At 46.0% G+C, this 20,068-nt stretch overlaps 1 protein-coding gene across 1 annotated transcript in view; it reads left to right on the top strand.

Annotated features, from left to right (window-relative positions):
- The window catches only part of VPS13C (vacuolar protein sorting 13 homolog C), a 2,437,235-nt gene that overhangs the window by 640,378 nt on the left and 1,776,789 nt on the right, over positions 1 to 20,068 (top strand). Inside the window, exon 27 of the mRNA XM_086955811.1 lies at positions 9,901 to 10,058. Coding sequence (XP_086811937.1) covers positions 9,901 to 10,058 — 158 coding nt within the window. The remainder of the gene's footprint in view (positions 1 to 9,900; positions 10,059 to 20,068) is intronic.

The following is a 20,068-nucleotide window of genomic DNA, read 5'->3' as shown; positions in this document are numbered from 1 at the left end:
TTGCTCTGGCACGATTTTCCTGAGGTAAAAGGGACAAGAGTAGGGTAGGAAGAACAAGATTGTGCATTAACAAAATGTATTGTGGGCGCCTCCTTAAAAAGCACCTTAAACTCACTTATGCATTCCCCTCCCCACTTACTGCCCCGCCTATCTCCCTCATTTCTGGCTGACGTAGGGCTCCCGGGTCTGGTGTCTGACCGGCAACTTGTAGAACCCGCATTGCAAGCTGATGAACGTGCTTTTAGCATGGTGCTGCTGGGCCACTTTGGCCGCACAATGAGCTGAGCTGGGGGGCGAGTCCCACCCCAGGCTGTCTGGTAATCGGGGACTGCGCAATGTCAGACAGCGGGCGGGGAAACCACCAACTTAAGCAGTCTACTAGTGTGACAAGGAATACATAGCTTCAGACCTACCCTGTTTAGGCTGAGACATGCACCTTGAATCCTGTTGCACACTCCTGTCAAAGTCACCCTTTTAACAGGTACAAAAAACAAATTTTAAATATTAAAAATGCCATCCCCAAGCACACTTTGCTCTCCTCAAGGTAGAGGTCATATTATTTAAGAGTGAAACATGTGTGACATTAGAAATGGCATGCTCCCCAGTGACTAGGTCCAAAACTGCATTGTCACTGATCTGGCTGTAACTGGCACAAAGGAAAGTATTAATTCTACACTTTAATCTCTAACATTTGGCCTGTAACAGCTACAGACACAATTCAAAGACTTATTTTTATATTGAACAAAGATCCAATCTAACGATGAAGTCCTATTTATATCAAATATTTGGGGCATATAACTTTTTATCCTGCGTGAAGCTTCTTTAGGTTAATTTGCCTCATCTCTCCAGCAACTATCTCTCCAGCTGTACTTGGACTGAAAGATGTGTGAAAGAGGTGTAGAGGTGTAGAGGTGTAAACACTGCTCCCAGAGCAGAGACGGACCAGGGTGTGTTGTTCTGCCCCCTGAAGAAAGACAAGTTAGGTTGGACCCAGGACCTCATTAACTTCAAATTAGTCTGCCCTGAAACAAACAAAAGATAGGTGACCCCTGAAAATGGGCAGGCTTTTACCCCATAGTCAGACTGGCACGAACCCCTACCACCAAAAACCTATTTAAGTGACCACAGAGGAGGGGACTACTGAATAGCCTGGCCACGCCTCTCGGTGGCCACATTGGCTCTGCACTAGGACAGAAGGGTTTCACCATCTTAAAATTTGGGAGCGAGGGGCACTGTGGGATTTTTTGGAGTAAGACAAACAGGAACTGCTGAAGTGAGTATGGTTGCCTCTGGGAACTTTTATCCCATTGGTTAGGGAGTGTCCAGGAGTCACCCCCACCTTCCAGCTGTTGTCCGGCATAAATGTGGCATCCTATGGTACCTTCCTCAGAACACTCAGTAGGCCATCGAAGTTTAAAATAGGACTGGAACCACTGTCTGTGACATGAGAGAAGCCCTGAAGGAATCCACCGGGACCAAGAAGTGGACTTAAAGGGTTAGTTGGCTGACCTCCTGTGTGGCTATAGGGACACAGAAGGTGCAAGACCTTTATCCTAATTTGCTCAGCTAACCAGTAGCAACTGGACCTCGACTGGGCTTTGCTGTTGGCCTCTGCCTGACACTCTGAGTCTCAAAGTGCCTACTGCTGAGGTTTTGAAGGCCATTGAAGTGTACTCATGTGGTTGTTTGGGAACCAGAAGAAACTTTGGAAATTAGATCAGAGAAGGAATCTTTATTTACTATATTTGAATTAACCAAATTAGTAATGCTAGGAGTTAACCCAACTATAAAGGCATCATTGTGCATGTGATTGGAATGACTACTAGACCCAGTTAAATGGGCTATAGGAACAAAAGGCAAAGCAGAATATTTGTAGAAATAATGCTAATTGAGATTGATCACTAAGATCAGATTACTTTATACTGTTAAGTTACAATATTACTTGCTAGATGGGAAATGAATATATAGTTGATAAACAAAGTGAGGCCCCCACTAGTTCAAGTAAAATTGGCAACCAGATTTTCTTCAAGACAGCCATTAAGGCAACATTTAACGTGAAGACCAAGTCAACAAATATGCTGCATATCATTATGCCTATTTTTAGAAGAGGTGGGAGAAGGGGAGGAATTTCCAAGCTCCACTCAACTCAAAACAACTATTTTGTCTATCCAGGGAGTTGTTGGACCTGTCCCTCTCTGCAGGGCCACCCCCAAATGTTTTGCCTTTCAACCTCTACTTTTTGCTGAATTAGATTTTTCCTGATGGATACATCTGCCTGTGGATGCCTCACCTTCTGAATATCCCCTGTGCCAGCATTCCGTTGAAACTTTTTTTCTAGCTCTGCACGCCGACAAGGACTTAACAATGCCACGGCTCCGCTCGTAACTCCGCATGACGTCACCGGAGCCATGGGAGAGCTTCGTTGGCTTGATGACGTCAGTCTCCTTTTTTTGTGCCGTCGACACGTAACGGTTTTCTAGCTCTCTCCATATTGTTAAGATACTTTCTGGTGAGATACTTCTTTAAACTGTTGCTTTTAGGATGTCATCTTCGAGGGAGTCTGGATTCAAGCCGTGCAGATTGTGTGGGGGTCACATGTCCTTTACTGACCCCCATGAAGACTGTTGATGGTGTTTGTCATCTGATCACGACGTGGAGGATTGTTCCAGCTGCAGGAAGATGAATCCTAAGGCTCTTAAAGAACGGGAAGCAAAGCTCTTTTTGGCTAAGGCGAAGAAGGAAGGACGAGGTCGAAAAAGGGCTAAGTCGAAGTTGTCTGCTTCGCACTCATCAAAGTCGAGGAAACACAAAAAAGAGAAGACCTGGATCTCGCGCCGTTCATCGAAGGATAAGGCTTCAAGGTTGCCATCGCCTGCCCCTCGATGTTGTCAAAAATAACTTGTCTCCTTCTCCTTCTCCTCGAGTGACTCTGGAGAGATCTCCTTCTAAAGGCACTCTGGCGCAGATTTACCGCTCCAGATTGTTTCGACTCCTGCTTCTCCTGTGTACGAGGTTGATCCTGTGGCTCCGGTGGATCCAGCTGTTCCAGAGTTTCCTCGTTTGGATTCTGGGTCGAATCTATTTCCGCAATTTCCAACTCCAGGATCCGATCCTGCGCATTTTTTAAATGCTATGGATGGAGTTTTTGCTAAGGTAGCCTTCCCCTCCGGAGCACCTTCAGGTTCCGTGGGTCCGCTGGGCTTCAACTTGGGTGTGCCTCAGCGCTATGCACAGACACCCTTTGTGCCATTCATGCCGACGGCGCTGTCACAGTAGTTACCTGCTCCGAGGGTTGTGACGCCGTTCATGGAGTCCCCGGCGCAGTCTGGTGGACCTTCCTCTCGGCTTCGTGTGCGCCGATTCTGCCTTCGGATCCTCCTTCGACGCCGGCTCCAGAGATGTCGGCACCACTGACGCCGATTCCTAGAATTTGATCGAGGAGAGAAGCACAGAGACTGCTTGAGGAAGAGTAGTATCAAAGGCAGGAGGTTAAAGAAGGTGAAATAGAGGAGTCAGTGGATGATTTTGAAGGCATACAGGACGCATGTGGGCTGGACACTTCTCCTGAGTGGAAGCTTTCATCCACAAGGGCTTCCCCACGTCAAGAGGTAGCCCCATACCATACTGTAATAAGAAAGGCGGCGGCGCTTTTGGACTTACAATTACCAACTGCTGAGTATAGGCAAAATTTGCTCAGAGGTTCTACATTCGCCTTCATCAATAGTTGAACCTTTGTTACCTTTTAATGAAGCCTTGACTGAGCCTATTCTAAAGGTATGGCAGAAACCACTCTCTTCTCCTGCTGCGTCTAAATCGGTGGCAAGAAGGTATATAACTGCTCCAGGGAATCCTCTCTTTATGTCATCTCATCCTTCTCTAGAAAGTTTGATGGTACAGGCCTCCTGCTCTAAACGGTCTTCGGGTGCTTTTTCCCAGGCTTCTGCTGAAAGGGACTCTAAAAAAAAACCTGGAGCAGTCGGCTAAAAGTCGTTTCATCTTCACGCATGGCTCTTAAATCTACCAACACTACCTGTTTGTTGGGCCATTATATTTAGGAATGGGTGGAATTTGTGTAATCGCGTTACACAAATCTCTGCGAAACTGTAAAAAATCTCCGCGAACACGCAGAAATTCCGCGAACACGCAGAATTGCTGGTTAGCAAAACGGTTCGCAAAGTCGCGGAAAGCAGAATTTGGGGCAATTTCGCGTTCTCCGTGTAATGCAAAATTACCCAAATTCCGCAGACTCCGCGAGCGGAACGGAATTTATCGCCCAGGCCTAATTATATTCATGCCTTGATGGACTCGGCAAAGCAATTGGCACCCAAGATGCCTGATGAAGGGAGGGGACATTTAATGGAGGTTCTTACAGATGCTCTGGCTGCTGCTAGAGAGGTTATTCAATCTGGCCTGGATATGGCAGATTCAGTGGCCAGAGTTATGGGTTCTACCATTGCTACCAGGAGGCAAGCTTGGCTTATATCTTCAGGCTTTTCCCCGGATGTTCAAGCTACTCTAGTTGATTTGCCTTTTGATGGGTTGAAACTTTTCGGGGAGAAGGCGGATTCTGCCCTTCAAAGATTTAAAGACAGTAAAGCTACGGCAAAAGTCTTTGGGACTGCAAACCCAGTCAAGGGGGTTTGGATATAGAAAATATTGCGGATTTGGAAGTTCTTCCCTTCATGGCTTGTGACAACCACAGTAACAGCAGCAGCAAAATCGGCTCTATAAGTCCTATAGAGGAAAAGCCAAGGGTCCCCAACGTGGGTCTACCCGCAATCTCTCCTCCTCCTCTGCTCCCCCTGGTAACGCAGGAAAGCAGACCTAGATCCCCCATCCTAGATCATGTAGGCCCTATAGGGGATTGGTTGTCTAATTTTCTACAGGGTTGGAAATCGGTCACGCCAGACCTTTTGGGTTTTAAACCTTGTAGAGAATGGGTACGCCCTTCTCTTTTGAGAATTTCCTCTGCCTTACCCTCCTTGCTGAGGTTCTTGTTCAGAGGGCCATTTAATTCTCCTTCAGAAGGAAGTCCTTGTGCTCTTACAGAAAGGTGCGATAAAGGTGGTCCCGGACCAGGAGAGGGGTCAGGGATGCTACTCCCCAGTATTTCCTGATCACCAAGTAGGATTGCAGGTTACGTCTGATCTTGGACCTCAGGATCGTGAATTTTTACCTCAGACAGCAGAAATTCAAGATGCTGACCCTTGCTCAGGTACTTTTGGTGCTGCAGCAAGAGAACTGGATGGTGTCTATCGATTTACAGGATGCGTATTTTCACATTCCCATCCTGAAATCGCACATGAATATCTCAGTTTTACGGTGGGGTTGCAGCATTACCAGTTTGCGGTCCTGCCGTTGGTTTTACTATTGCACCTCGAGTTTTCACAAAGGTGATGGCAGTGGTGGCGGCTCATCTCAGAAGGCCAGGGATTCCAATGTTCCCTTATCTGGATGACTGGCTGCTCAAAGCGGAGTTGCCAGAGATGGTGCTTCATCATCTGCATGTAACAACTCAACTGTTGTTCAACTTGGGCTTTTCAATAAATGTGCCCAAATCTCATCTGGTGCCCTCTCAGCGCAACCTGTTCATAGGGGCAGTACTAGATACTACTGTGTGTCAGGTTTTTCGTCCTCCTCAAAGTATTGTTGACAATCAGAAGATGATTCCTTTGTTTCACAATGGAGCGGTTGTTCCGGTCCTGAAGGTCCTTCACCTGCTCATTCTGTACGCTTCCTGCATTCTGTTGGTCAGTCATGCATGCTGGCACATTAGGGCTCTCCAGTGGTGCTTCCACAGGTAGTGGTATAAACACAACTAAGATCTCAGGGAGTCAGTCAGGATCTCCAGAGAAGCTGCAACAGAGCTGACTTGGTGGAGTGTGCAGGGCAACTTGACTCAAGGGAAGCCCTTTCAGCCTCCTCCTCCAGTAGCCACAGTGATCACGGATGCCTTCACTCTGGGGGGGGGGGGGGGGGGGGGGGGGTGCTCATGTTAAGGATCTGGAGGTCTTTGGTCTTTGGTCTTCAAAGGAAAGGTTGCTTCACATCCACCTTCTGGAATTGCGGGCTATACGTTTAGCACTAAAGGCTTTCCTTCCTTCCTTTCGCAGTCAGTCGGTTCAGGTCCTGACGGACAACACTACCGCAATGTGGTACATAAACAAACAGGGAGGTGTAGGGTCATATTGTCTCTGTCGGGAAGCTCTGCAACTTTGGTCCTGGGCACAGAACCATCAGATTTGTGTGTTTGCAAATCATCTAGCCGGTGTACTAAATGTTTGTGCGGCAGTCCCAGTCGGCATTCCTCGGCCGATCACCAGTGAAGGCATTATCCAGAGGTGGTGTTCTGCAGTCTTCAGTATCCAGTGCAGGGAACGTTGGGAGACGCGTTTTAATTGAATTGGAGATCACAATTCCTTTACACATTTCCTCCCATACTCTTCATTCCTCGGGTTCTGAGGAAGATTCGCCAAGACCGGGCCCAAGGTATATTGATCGCCCCGGATTGGCCAAGAAGGGTGTCGTACACAGATCTACTTCACCTCTCATCGCACCCGCCACTCCGTCTCCCTCTCAGGGCAGACCTCCTTTCGCAGTCGCAGTCGCAGTTTCTACACCCCCACCTCCGGAGCCTGCACCTTCAAGCCTGGAGATTGAACTGGGCAACCGAGTTCCTACTATCTCCCACCGGATGTAGTGGATGTTATCTTATCGTCCAGGGAACACTTCACTAAGTCTATTTACTCATGTAGATGGTCAGGATTTGATAAATGGTGTGGAGAGAGATCCATTAATCCTTTAAAATCCCACTTGATGAATGTTCTCCAATTTTCACTTTTCTTGGCTCAGCAGGGATGTGCTGTGGCGTCTGTTAAGGAATATTTGTTGGCTCTTTTGGCTTTTCCTTGTTTGCCGGATCAGCCGTCCTTATTTAAATTTCCCATTGTTTTGAGGTTTATTAAAGGCTTCACTAATAGGTTTCCACCTACACCTTTTGTGATGCCTCAATGGGACTTGAATCTTGTTTTAACTTTCTTGATGTGTTCCACATTTGAAACCTTACATAGTTGTCCTTTGAGGCTTTTGTCCTCTAAGACTAAGACTGTCTTTCTTGTGGCTGTAATCTCAGCAAGGAGGGTGAGTGAACTTCAGGCTCTTAATTCAAAACCCCTGTTTTTAACCATGCATGCTGAAAGGATGGTCCTTAGGACCAAGGCTGCTTTTCTGCCTATGGTGGTTACTCCCTTCCATGTGGGACAGTCCATAACTCTTCCTGTGTTCTGTCCTCCCCCTCACCCTTCCAAGGAGGAGTAGACACTTCACCGCCTGGATCCTAAATGAGTGGTGAGCTTTTATTTGGATAGGAATAAGGACTTGCAAGTGAACGATCAGCTCTTTATGGGCTACGTTGGACGCAGATGGATCATCTTGTGCATCAAGATCTGCTACTCCCTGGCTGGTAGAGAGCCTCCTGGAGGTATTAGGGCTCATTCTACAAGAGCCAAGTCGTCAACTTCTGCTTTGGCCAGAGGTGTACCTGCAGTGGACATTTGTAAGAAAGCGACTTGGGCCTCCCTCCACACTTTTGCAAAGCATTATTGCTTGGACTCCGAAATGAGAAGGGAGAGCCATTTTGCACTTTGTCTGACTTTTTGGTATAGAAGGGTGGAGACCCTCCTCCGGGAGTGGGACTGCTGTGGTAATCTATTCATAAGGGGCCAGATGTAGGTAGCCCTTTACCGGTCGGAAACTGATGAAAATACCGATTTTCGGCCGTTTCCGACCGGTAAAGGGCTATGGAGATGTAGGGGCCTAAAAAACGTCCATTTTTGGTAATTCTACCGAATCAGTAATTTTACCGAATCGTTAAAATTACAGAATCGGTAAATTTACCGGTTCTGTACATTTTACCGATTCGGTAAATTTCCCATTCGGTAAAAATACCGAAAATGTATTTTGTGATGTAAGTAGCACTTCTAACAGTGCTACAGGGCCTTTAGAATTCGGTATTTACCATGCAATACAATTGCATGGTAAATTACGAATTCTTGTGTACATGCATGTACACCTGTGCCATGTGGAACACAGACATGCCCTAAGGGCATGTATGTGTGCCACATGGCGCAAAAGCCAGTTACAGGGGTGCAACAGGGTGTCAAAGTGACACCCTGTCCACCTTAGCAATTCGGTATTTTTTACCGATTCGGTTAATACCAAATCGGTATTTGCTATTAAATCCTATGTGCTTCAAGGCCCATAGGATTCAATAGCAAATACTGATTCGGTATTTACCGAATCGGTAAATATCGAATCTTACCGATTCGGTAAAAAATACAGAATTTTTACCTACATCTCATTCATAGATTCATAAATACCGAATCGGAAAAATCGGTATTTATGAATCGGTAAATGAGATTTACCTACATCTGGCCCAAGGTGAGGAATCCACAGGCAGATGTATCCATCAGAGAAACAAGTTATTTACCTTCGGTAACGCTTTTTCTGGTGGATACAGTATCAGCCTGTGGATTCCTCATTGACTCACCCTCCTCCCCGATGTCCACCCTTTTATACCTTAGGAGAGGTGTTGGTTAATATGGTTATTTCATATTGTCATTTTGTATTGCCTCTATTTACCTTTGTGTGGGTTTATAGGAATGGTTGCTTTCTTTGCTTTTCTATTTCACTATATACTTTGTGTATTTGTGTGAATACTGTGTACTATGTATACATTGTCTCTATGGTCGGTCCACCTGTTATATACCCTAAAGGTGTTTAGTTTAAAATGATTGTTTACATTTCATGTATCTTATTGCATTGTATGTTTTATAGGAAATGCTTTTGCTCTTTGGCTTTCTTTTTGAATTTACACTATGTGTAGTTGTTGAATAATGTGTACTGTTGTTGGTTCAACCTTTCGCCTCAGAAGCATGGAAAAAATGGGTGGAACTGACGTCATCATGCCTACGAGGCTCTCTTATGGCTCCGGTGACGTCATGCGGAGTCTCAAGCGGAGCCGTGGCATTGTGACGTCCTTGTTGGCGTGCAGAGTTAGGAAAAAAGTTTTTGCAGAATGCTGGTGCAGGGGATATTCATAAAGTGAGGAATCCACAGGCAGATACTGTATCTACCAGAAAAAGCATTACCGAAGGTAAGTAACTTGTTTGTTGACAAAGAACAGTTTGATATTGTCTTGCAATGACAGTGCACTGTTCAGCCCACAATACATATCTCATATCCTAGGTAGAACATTTTCATTCAGTTGAACATCTTCATTTATTTCAAGAATTGAGCAGCAGGAAGGAGTGTTAGATGCTCATCATTACCTTTTGATCTGCTGCAATCTAATTTTACTGAGATGCAACCATATGTCCATCCATGCACGTCATTCACATAGGGCGGGGCAGGGCTGCTTCAAAGAGGAGTTTGCGTATTGGGAAATGAGTCAGTTCGAGACGTGCGGGAAATATTTAAAAGCTTCTCGTAAGAGCAAACCCAAGGAAAACATACAGAGACTAGGCATATAGTAGCAGGAAAGATGGTAGGAAGAATTGACAATAGGAGTGAAAGAGGTGAAACACCATACCCATCTTTTCTTTAGAAAGAGTAAATAGTGAAAAACGATTTTTTTTTAAACACTGATGAAAACCCAACGTAAATTCACTAGAGTTTCGAACCTGAAAACAAATAAGTCTGTTTATCTGATTATAAGGCAGCAAAGGGTCAGATTCTGATGTTACCCTCATAATTAATACTCTAGTTGAATTATTTGTCTGTCAGTTCAAACTGTACAAATATGAGCCTTAGTTGCTAAGATCTATGTTTGTGACACTTTAAGTACATCTTTTAAATAACAACATGTAATTTAATTTAATGCCACGCCCTTTTGGTTTTCAGAATCTGATGAGGAATATTATGAGGCATCTGAAGGAGCTGCACCAACTGTTAAAGCAGAACTGGCTGAAAAGATAGGAGAACCACCTGAAACAATGAAAGAAAGTGAAACCTTGATGGAAAACCTTACAGACCTTCATCTTAAGTTTGAAGTCAAAGAGGTATTTTGTTTATTCTTGGAGCAAGTTAATCAGTTAAGTTCTGGACGTGTTAGTGGAAAGTTAGAGATTGTAAAGATACTATTTGAGGGCCGACGAAAGTGGTTCTACCAGCCCTTCCTTAGAACAAGTAGCTCCACTCAGTTTTGTGTGTCTGTGTGTGTGTATACTGTGGCATGTCCATTTATCAGTATTTTACAACCTGTGTGTATATATGTATTTTATGCCTGAGTTTTTATTAAAGGAACATTGTTGGATCCTTTATAATTTGGGTACTGCGATACACTTGCTGAATATTTTCTAGTACTGAGCAGCAATTGCACTTTTTTATATACATAGTTGGAAGGGACATGCACTAGCCTTTGATACAGCATCCTGTAATATTACTTTAGACACAAGTAGTACAGTTACAGCGTTAACTTGCATGCAGTGAAATATGTGTGCTATTTTGATCATTTTATGACTACAAAAGGAAATTGTGTTCTTATGCTCCTGTACTTTATATACATCCATGGAGTGTAAAAAGTTTACCTCTACCTGTTTGTGCAATATTGATCCCTATGCACTGAGAGAAATGTACTTGCACTTTAGAGACAATTGAAGAGAAATGTACAGTAATGTGTTTACAAATTACAACTGCACTTTATATAGGATAATAATTGAGGCTCAGTAGAGAGATATATATGAGCACTATTTGATCCGTACATGAGTACCATGAAAAGTGTTGTCTTATGCATTTGCACTTTATATACAAACGTGATCGCACTTTACACATGTTCTTGATTATGCATGTGCACTTTAGATGAGAGGAATTCGAACATAAGTCTTTTACAAGCACGTGCACTTTTTGTAGAACCATGCATCCTTGTGGAATATTGTTTTGAAGTAGACATTTGCACTATATGAGGCTCTGGGCAAAAATACTGTGATGTAATCAATGTGGTAGCTGGTCATCACATAGATATGTGAGCAATTGACTGTCTTAGCATCTCAAGTGCCTGTACTGGACATACAAACGTAAAACATGTAATTTCTGATGGATACATCTGCCTGTGGATTCCTTACCTTTTGAATTACCTCACGCACAGCAAGCCACCAAAACTTTTCTCTATGGCTCTCCCATGTCGACAAGGACTTCACAATGGAACGGCTGTGCACGCGACTCCGCATGACATCATCGTAGCCTTAAGACAACATCGTCCGTGTGCTGACGTTGATGTGTAATGTTTTTTTTTTTGTACTTTGACGAAACACGTGTCGGCTGGCGCTGTGTAGTTAGAGTATTAAAAAAGAATTAAGAACAACAGTCGTCAACTACCCATTCTTTTCGGAGGAAATGTGCTAATGGACATAATATATGTGTAAATTGATTGTGTGTGCACAGGTTTTGTTCATAACCGAAGGCGGAGTTGCCAGTTCTCCTACATCACAGCAAGGACGATGTTTCTCCTTCCCCTATGCCTCAGGTGACTCCAGCACAGTCTCCTGCTCTGAGAGTCTCACCACTGGCCAGAGAAGCGACACCATGGCCTCCGGCCACTCCACCCCCAGCTCTAGTGTCTCAGGTCTACAACCGTAGTTAATGAAACTGCCTCATCGAGCGGTCTCAGAAGCAATGCATTCAGGATATTCTGGCTCCAGATACGGTTCCTTCACATTTCCTAAATGTGTTGTTTGGCTTGTTTGCCAGAGCGACTAACCCTGCTGGTGTGCCGATTGGCCCCGTGGCACAGCTTTCATACTTCCTTGGAGGTTTGCTACCTCATTTTGCAAAGGCACCTTTCATGGCTTTGATGCCATTGGCTCTGGAAGTTGTCCTCTCCTGACGCGAGGTTCTCAATGCCGGTGAAATCTCTGGAGGGAAGAGCGCCAGCACAGTCTGGTTCCGGTCTGGTGCCGACCCGGCCTCGCCCTTTGACTATATCTGTGGCGCCTCCATCGACGCCAGTCCCGAAGTCACTGGCACAGTGCAGAAAACAAACAACAATGACAGCAAAACTCTCCAAAAACCAGAAAAACACTGTTTCTGTTGTTTTTAATATTGCGAAAATGTGTAACCACTGATAACCAATGTTTTTTAAAGATATTGAAAGCAATTTTTTTAAAGCACTAGAATTTACAAAAAGTTGAAGCTGTAAACAGGAAGGCCTAACCATACATTAAGCCAGGCTCCTACAACTGATAACTATAACTCACCCTTTTCCCATGCACTACCAATACCCCTGTATATTACGGAAGTTACAGCATGTGAAATCACTACATTAATAATTATGACATCTCAAATTACATGATTTGCCTAAACAGACTGCATAGTACAATGGCAAGTTATATTTAATGTAGTGTAGCGAGTGAGGTGAGAAGACAGTGTAAGGAGGTGCGCAAATTGTCTGAATTTAAAGGTGGTGCTTAAGTATAAATGTCAGTTATATGTATGACTTGTATTAGTGTGTAACTGTAAGTGGTGCTAAAATGATAAATTAAAGCTATGACTAGAACTGTAAAATTTCTAATGTTTGTGTAGTTTAATTCTGATAGATACATCTGCTGTGTGGATTACTCACCTTGTGAATATCCCCCTTGCGTCAGCAACATTCGGAAATTCTTTTGTAGCCTCGCGTCGACGTGGACTCGGACGTCATAGAGACACGACATCGCTCACCGACGCCTACAATAGGCCCACGCCGGCGTGATGACATCAGTTCCCTTTTTTCCGCGTCGTCGACGCTGACGGTTTAACGGGTTACTCTGTAGCTTCTAGTATCCTATTACTTTGTTTCCTCGATTCTCCTTTCTCTGGCCTTTTTGCTCGATTGTCATGTCGACAAAGAAGACCGGGTTTAAGCCTTGTGGAGAATGTGGGAAGATGATGTCCGTTACGGACCCTCACCAAGACTGCATATGGTGTTTGAGCTCGGATCACGATGTTGAAGGTTGTTAATCGTGCCAGAAGATGAATCCGAAGGCTCTTCGAGAGCGGGAATCGAAGCTCCTGGTGGCCAAGCTTAAATCAAGTAAGGTTAGAAAGTCTTCGAAGCGCTCGAAGAGATCGAAGTCGAGATCCAGGTCGAGGTCTCGTGAGGCGTCGGCCTCGAAGTCCTCGTCTGACCACGCTTCCGGTTCTCGGAAAAAACATAAGAAGAGGAGGCATGAATCCCGTCATCATTCAGGGGATAAGTCTGGTTCATGATCAATGTCTCCCAGGAGGGTGAAGTCGAAGGTGATTCCTCCACATGTGTCGGATCATGAAGGTGAGGCTTCGCCTTCGGAGTCGGTGGCCCATTCTCCGACTCCGGTTCCGGATCCGACTCCGGCTCCGTCTCCGGCTCATTCTCCGACTCCGGATGACACCGATGGAGTTCCGGTTGAGGGAGAGTCTTCGAATCCTGTTGAAGAAACAGATTCAAACCTACCTCATGGTCATCCTGAGCATCCACCATTCCCGACTCCAGGTCAGGACCCTTCCGCGTTGTCAAACGCGATGTATGGTATTTTCTCTAGATCATGGTTCCCATCTGGTGCGCCTTCGGGTCCCATGGGTCCTATGTCCTTTAATTTGGGTGTTCCTCACTCATATGCTCCGGCACCATTCATGCCGTTCATGCTAACCCCTACTCCGCTGTGGCAGTACCAAGCTCCACCAGGGTCGATGACTCCGGCTCCGACGTCGCCGGCTCCAAGCAAGTCTATGGATCCTCCTTCCAAGCCCTCGGATTCGGTTCCGAAGTTGGCTCCGGTGCCGTCGGATTCGGCTTTGGATTCGGCTGCACTTCGAGTCAAATTCAGGTCTCGAAGAGAAGCTCAACGTCTGCTTGAACAACAGAGGGTTGATGAGTCTTCTTCTGACATGGAGGAAGGTGAGCTGGATGGGGGCAGTTTCGACGACCTGGCAGAGGCAAGTGGTCTCGAGTTTTCCCCGGAGTGGTCTTTGCCTTCGGGATCTGATACTCCCTCCAGGGATGTTCAACCGTATCATGTTGTCATGAAGAAGGCAGCTGGACTTTTGGGTTTGTCTTTGCCTACTGTCGAATTTAAGTCGAATTTACTGATTGAGGTTCTTCATTCTCCAAGTCAGGCAGTGGAGCCTTTACTTCCATTTAATGAAGCCTTAAAGGAACCCATTATGGAGGTGTGGAAAAAGCCTTTCTCTGCTCCTGCAGTTTCCAAGAACGTGGCTAGGAGATATAGGGTGGCTCCTGAGGACCCTGCATTCTTGTCATCACACCCGTCTCCTGAGAGCTTGGTGATTCAGGCTGCATGTTCTAAAAAGTCGATTGGGGCTTTTCCGCAGGTGCCTGGCGACAAAGAGGCCAAGAAACAGGACCAAATAGCTAAAAAGACTTTTTCTTCGGCTAGTATGGCACTGAAATCTACTAATGCCACTTGCCTTATGGGTAGATACATTCATGCTCTAATGGACTCTATGCGTTCATTAATCCCTAAGGTTCCAGAGGATAGCAGAAAAGACTTTGTGGAAGCCTTGTCTGATTCTCAAGCTGCTGCCCGTCAAGTCATACAAAGCGGGCTTGATACTGCGGATTCTGTGGCGAGGATCATGGGCACAGCGGTTGCCACTAGGCGTTCAGCCTGGTTAAAGTCATCCAATTTTTCAACTGATGTGCAGTCTGCTTTATTGGATTTGCCTTTCGATGGTGAGGGGCTCTTTGGGAGAAAAGCAGATGCGGCCTTGGAGAGATTCAAGGACAGCAGGGCGACAGCTAGATCTCTTGGTCTTCAGGTCAGAGGCTCTACGATCAGGAAATTTAGAGGTTTTGGCCGCTCCTTTCGTACATATAGACAAGGCCAGCAGCAGCAGCAACAACAGCAGCAGCAGCAGAATACCCTGTATAGATCATACAGGGGGAAGCGGAGAGCACGTCCTCGAGGGCGTCAGCCCAATTCCTCCTCTACCTCCACCAACCCCCCAGCCACAGAAAAGCAGCCCTAGATCCGCCATTCAGGATCATGTAGGCCCAGTGGGGGGCCGGCTTACCCACTTTCTACGAGATTGGGAATCGGTTACATCAGATCTTTGGGTTCTCAATCTCGTAGAAAATGGGTATGCCCTTCCCTTTCGGGAATTCCCTCCCAATTACCCTCCTTGCCAAGGGTATTGCTCAGAGGAACATCTGTTTCTCCTTCAGGAGGAAGTCCAAACACCATTCAGGAAAGGTGCAATAGAGGTGGTCCCAGAGCGGGAAAGGGGTCAGGGATGCTACTCCCGGTATTTCCTGATTCCCAAGAAGGATGGCAGGCTTCGTCCTATCCTGGATCTCAGGATTTTGAATTTTTACCTGAAGCAGGAGAAATTAAAGATGCTCACCCTTGCTCAGGTTCTTCAGGCTCTGCTGGAAGAAGACTGGATGGTGTCGCTCGACTTGCAGGATGCGTATTTCCACATCCCCATCCTGAAGTCGCACAGGAAGTATCTCCGTTTTACGGTGGGATCGCAGCACTATCAGTTTGCGGTCCTTCCGTTTGGACTTACTACTGCGCCTCGAGTCTTCACCAAGGTGATGGCAGTGGTGGCGGCGCATCTCAGAAGATCGGGGATTCCTGTATTCCCCTATCTGGACGACTGGCTGATCAAAGCGGAGTCGTCTGGGATTGTGCTTCATCATCTGCAGAAGACAACCCAGTTGTTGTACAGGTTGGGTTTTTCGATAAATGTACCCAAATCTCACCTGGTGCCCTCCCAGCGCAACCTGTTCATAGGTGCTGTACTGGACACAACTGTATGTCGTGCATTCCCTCCACCTCAAAGGATTCGCGACATACAGGATATGATTCCTTTATTCTACCATGGAGCGGTTGTTCCGGTCCTGAAGGTCCTTCGCCTGCTCGGTCTGATGGCTTCTTGCATTCTCCTGGTCAACCATGCACGCTGGCACATGAGGGCACTCCAGTGGTGCCTCCGCAGGCAGTGGTTTCAGCACAACGGAGATCTCAGGGAGTCAGTGAAGATCTCCAGAGAAACTGCAGCGGATCTGTCTTGGTGGGGCATGGAAGGCAACCTGTCTCAGGGGAAGCCTTTTCATCTGCCTCCTCCGGTGGCCACGGTGATTTCGGATGCATCCACTCTAGGGTGGGGTGCTCATCTGGGGGATCTGGAGGTCAAGGGTCTTTGGTCTCCAGAGGAAAGGTTGCTTCACATCAACCTTCTAGAATTGCGGGCGATTCGTTTAGCGCTCAAGGCCTTCCTCCCTTCCCTTCGCGGTCAGTCAGTTCAAGTCCTGACGGACAACACGACCGCGATGTGGTACATCAACAAACAGGGAGGAGTGGGGTCGCAGTGTCTCTGCAGGGAGGCACTGCGTCTCTGGTCCTGGGTTCAGGACCATCAGATTTGTCTAATGGCAAATCATCTGGCCGGGGTTCTGAACGTTCGGGCAGACGGTCTCAGTCGGCAGTTCTCTGCCAAGCACGAGTGGAGGCTTCACCCGGAGGTGGTTCACAGCATCTTTCAGATGTGGGGGACTCCTCGGGTGGACCTGTTTGCCACTCGCGAGAATGCTCACTGCCCGTCATTCTGCAGTCTCCAGTATCCGATGCAAGGAGCCTTGGGGGACGCGTTTCAGTTGAGCTGTGGAGGTCAGCTCCTTTACTCGTTTCCTCCCATACCCTTGATTCCTCGGGTTCTGAGGAAGATTCGCCAAGACCGGGCCCAAGTTATATTGGTCGCCCCGGATTGGCCAAGAAGGGTGTGGTATTCAGATCTTCTCCACCTCTCCTCTCACCGGCCGCTCCGTCTCCCTCTCAGGGCAGACCTCCTGTCTCAGATGGAGGGGCAGGTTCTACACCCTCACCTCCAGACATTACACCTTCATGCCTGGAGATTGAGCGGGGCAACCTGAATTCCTTTTCCCTCCCGCCTGACGTTGTGGATGTCATCTTATCCGCCAGGCGTGACTCCACTAAGTCCATCTATTCTTATAGATGGTCGAAATTTGTTGAGTGGTGTAGGGAGAAGTCTATTGACCCTGTGAGAGTCCATTTATCTGATATACTACTGTTTGCTCTTTCTCTGGCGCCGCAGGGGCTTGCTGTTGCTACTGTGAAGGGCTACCTTTCAGCGCTGTCAGCTTTTCTCTGCTTACCTGACCAGCCGTCTCTTTTTAAGTCTCCCGTGGTCTTGAGATTTTTGAAGGGCCTCACAAATAAGTTCCCTCCTTCACCTTTTATTGTGCCTCAGTGGGATTTAAATCTTGTTTTAACCTTTCTGATGGGTGCTCCGTTTGAGCCTCTTCACAAATGTCCCTTGAGGCTTCTTACCTTTAAAACAGTCTTCCTCGTTGCAATAACCTCGGCAAGGAGGGTAAGTGAGCTTCAAGCTCTGTGTTCTAAGCCCCCTTTCCTGACCATTCATGCTGATCGAATGGTTCTCAGGACCAGGGCTGCTTTTCTGCCTAAGGGGGTGACTCCCTTTCATTTGAGTTAGTCCATTACCCTACCTTCCTTTTATCCTCACCCTTCTAAGGAGGAAGAGAGACTGCACCGCCTGGACCCTAAGAGGGCAGTTTCCTTTTACTTGGACAGATCCAAGGATTTTCGTTTGGAGGACCAGCTTTTCGTTGGGTTTGCTGGTTGCAAGAAGGGAAGAGCGGTCCATAAAAGAACCTTATCAAGATGGATCGTTCTCTGCATTAAGATCTGCTACTCTTTGGCCGGTAAGGAACCTCCAGAGGGTATAAGGGCTCATTCTACAAGAGCTAAGTCTTCGACCTCTGCGTTGGCTAGAGGTGTGCCTGTTGAAGATATTTGTAGAGCGGCAACTTGGTCTTCCCTCCACACTTTCGCGAAGCATTACTGCTTGGATACCGAAGTCAGGAGGGACGGCCACTTTGCGCGCTCTGTCCTTCAGGATTTCCTGGTTTGGAAGAGTGGACACCCTCCTCCGGGGGTGGGTACTGCTGTGGGACTCTATTCACAAGATGAGGAATCCACACGGCAGATGTATCTATCAGAAGAACAAGTTACTTACCTTCGGTAACGCTTTTTCTGGTAGATACAATATCTGCCTGTGGATTCCTCACTGACCCACCCGCCTCCCTGTTGTCCACTCTTCTATGCCAGAGTTATTGTACTGTACTGTAATGTATATTTATTTTGTTGTCAAGGAAATGTTTCAATTGCTTTCCTGCATTTGCTTTGCACTGTGTGTTTTGCCTTGACTATTGTGTACTGTGTATACTTTGTATATATCTACTGTCATTGGTCCGTCCGTGTGCCTCGATGGCACGGGAAAAAGGGCGGAACTGATGTCATCACGCCGGCGTGGGCCTATTGTAGGCGTCGGTGACGTCAGCGGAGTCACGAGCGATGTCGTGTCTCTATGACGTCCGAGTCCACGTCGGCGCGAGGCTACAAAAGAATTTCCGAATGTTGCTGACGCAAGGGGGATATTCACAAGGTGAGGAATCCACAGGCAGTTATTGTATCTACCAGAAAAAGCGTTACCGAAGGTAAGTAACTTGTTCGTTTGGTTTCTATACCCAACATAAACCACCAGTAACAGAGGAGGAAGTTAGTAGTATTGCCCACAAGGTAAAATCTGGCTTAACTTTTGATCTGTGTCCTGCTAGCATCCATCGTTTAGCTTTAGAGAACATAGTGATTAAGCTGATCGAAATAATGAATTATTTATTACAAACTGCTATGTTCTTAAGAGACTAGAAAATGCAGCTGTCAAACACATATTAAGGAAACCAATAGCTGGCCGAGCTTTATGCAGCAATTACAGACCTATCTGCTTATTACCTTTTATGTCTGTGGTTGAGGTAACCAATCAGCTATTACAATGTATTAACAGACCTAATAGCCTGGATGATTATCAAGCAGGTCTTAGATCCTAACATGGGGCAGGGATGGTTCTTTTAGCAATCATAAACAACTTGTTGGTGGTCAAGGATAAAGATGGAGTCGAGGCATTGATGTTAAAGGCCTAGGTCACACCTTTTGAAACAGTTTCTTATTCCATACGGGGCTTGCTGAAGTTTGGTTGAAAGCTTTTCGCCTTGAATGGTTAAAATATTTTCTCCAAAATCGTATCCAACAGTTTTCTCGCCCACTTTTCACCTTAACTGATTTAAACTGGATGTGGGGTTCCGCAAGGATTAAAGTCCTACTTTATTTAATGAATACATGGCTCTTCTTGTATGCCTCATTAGATCTTAGAACTTGGACACGATTACCTGTGCGAATGACGCTCAAAATATCTTAAAGATGGATGGGAATGTTTCGTTGTCCAAAGATAATTTTAATGTGTTTGTCCTCTGTGACCAGATGGAAAAAAGTAAAATTCGGACAGTACGGAAGTTCTGATTATAGATGGTTCTCCATTAACATGGACTAATCAGGGTGGCTATCCTCCCTAGGTCAATGTCCAGTACCCAGAAGTGTTTTTTGGAATTTAGAGTGTATGTACACATATTTGCCTATTCATATACTGTGTAGTGAAAACAGATGTTTTTTTCCACCCGTGACTGTTTGAATTTGTGTACTAGTTTCCCCAGTAATGTGCTTAGGCCTGCATGGGCAAGGCCTCAGCCCACACCCCTACCCCCACCCCCTGTATTTTGATTTTTAAAGTTGAAGAGGCATTGTACACCCTGGAAGGCTAAGCAGAGTGTGTTTAAAAGACTACTTAATCTGCTTTATGGTTTAAACTGTGAGTGGAAAGTGTATGTGGCTCTCGTTTTTAGCTAGAAAAAAGTGTGGGAAAAGCAGTATTTTTCGTGGCTTAGATTTGGGCCTTACCTTCATTTTATGTGTCTATCTACATATTTGTATTTCTTGATATAAATATGTATAATAATATGTACTTATATATCTATATATCTATATAGTTATTAGTTTGCTCCTGTTGTGTAATAAAAAAAAAAACCTTTAACTCTCTCGAATGTACTCCCCTATACCTCTCAATCTATCCTCTACCTCCACTCTTGGACTCATCCCAAACCTCATTCTACTAGGATGATCTCCAAAATAATCAGTTCTAGACTCTTCCCTCCGCTATC

This window comes from Lissotriton vulgaris, chromosome 2_1 (genome assembly GCF_964263255.1).
Source record: "Lissotriton vulgaris chromosome 2_1, aLisVul1.2, whole genome shotgun sequence".
In the NCBI taxonomy this organism is placed as follows: Eukaryota; Metazoa; Chordata; class Amphibia; order Caudata; family Salamandridae; genus Lissotriton; species Lissotriton vulgaris.
This window is presented reverse-complemented; position numbering and strand designations above follow the sequence as displayed.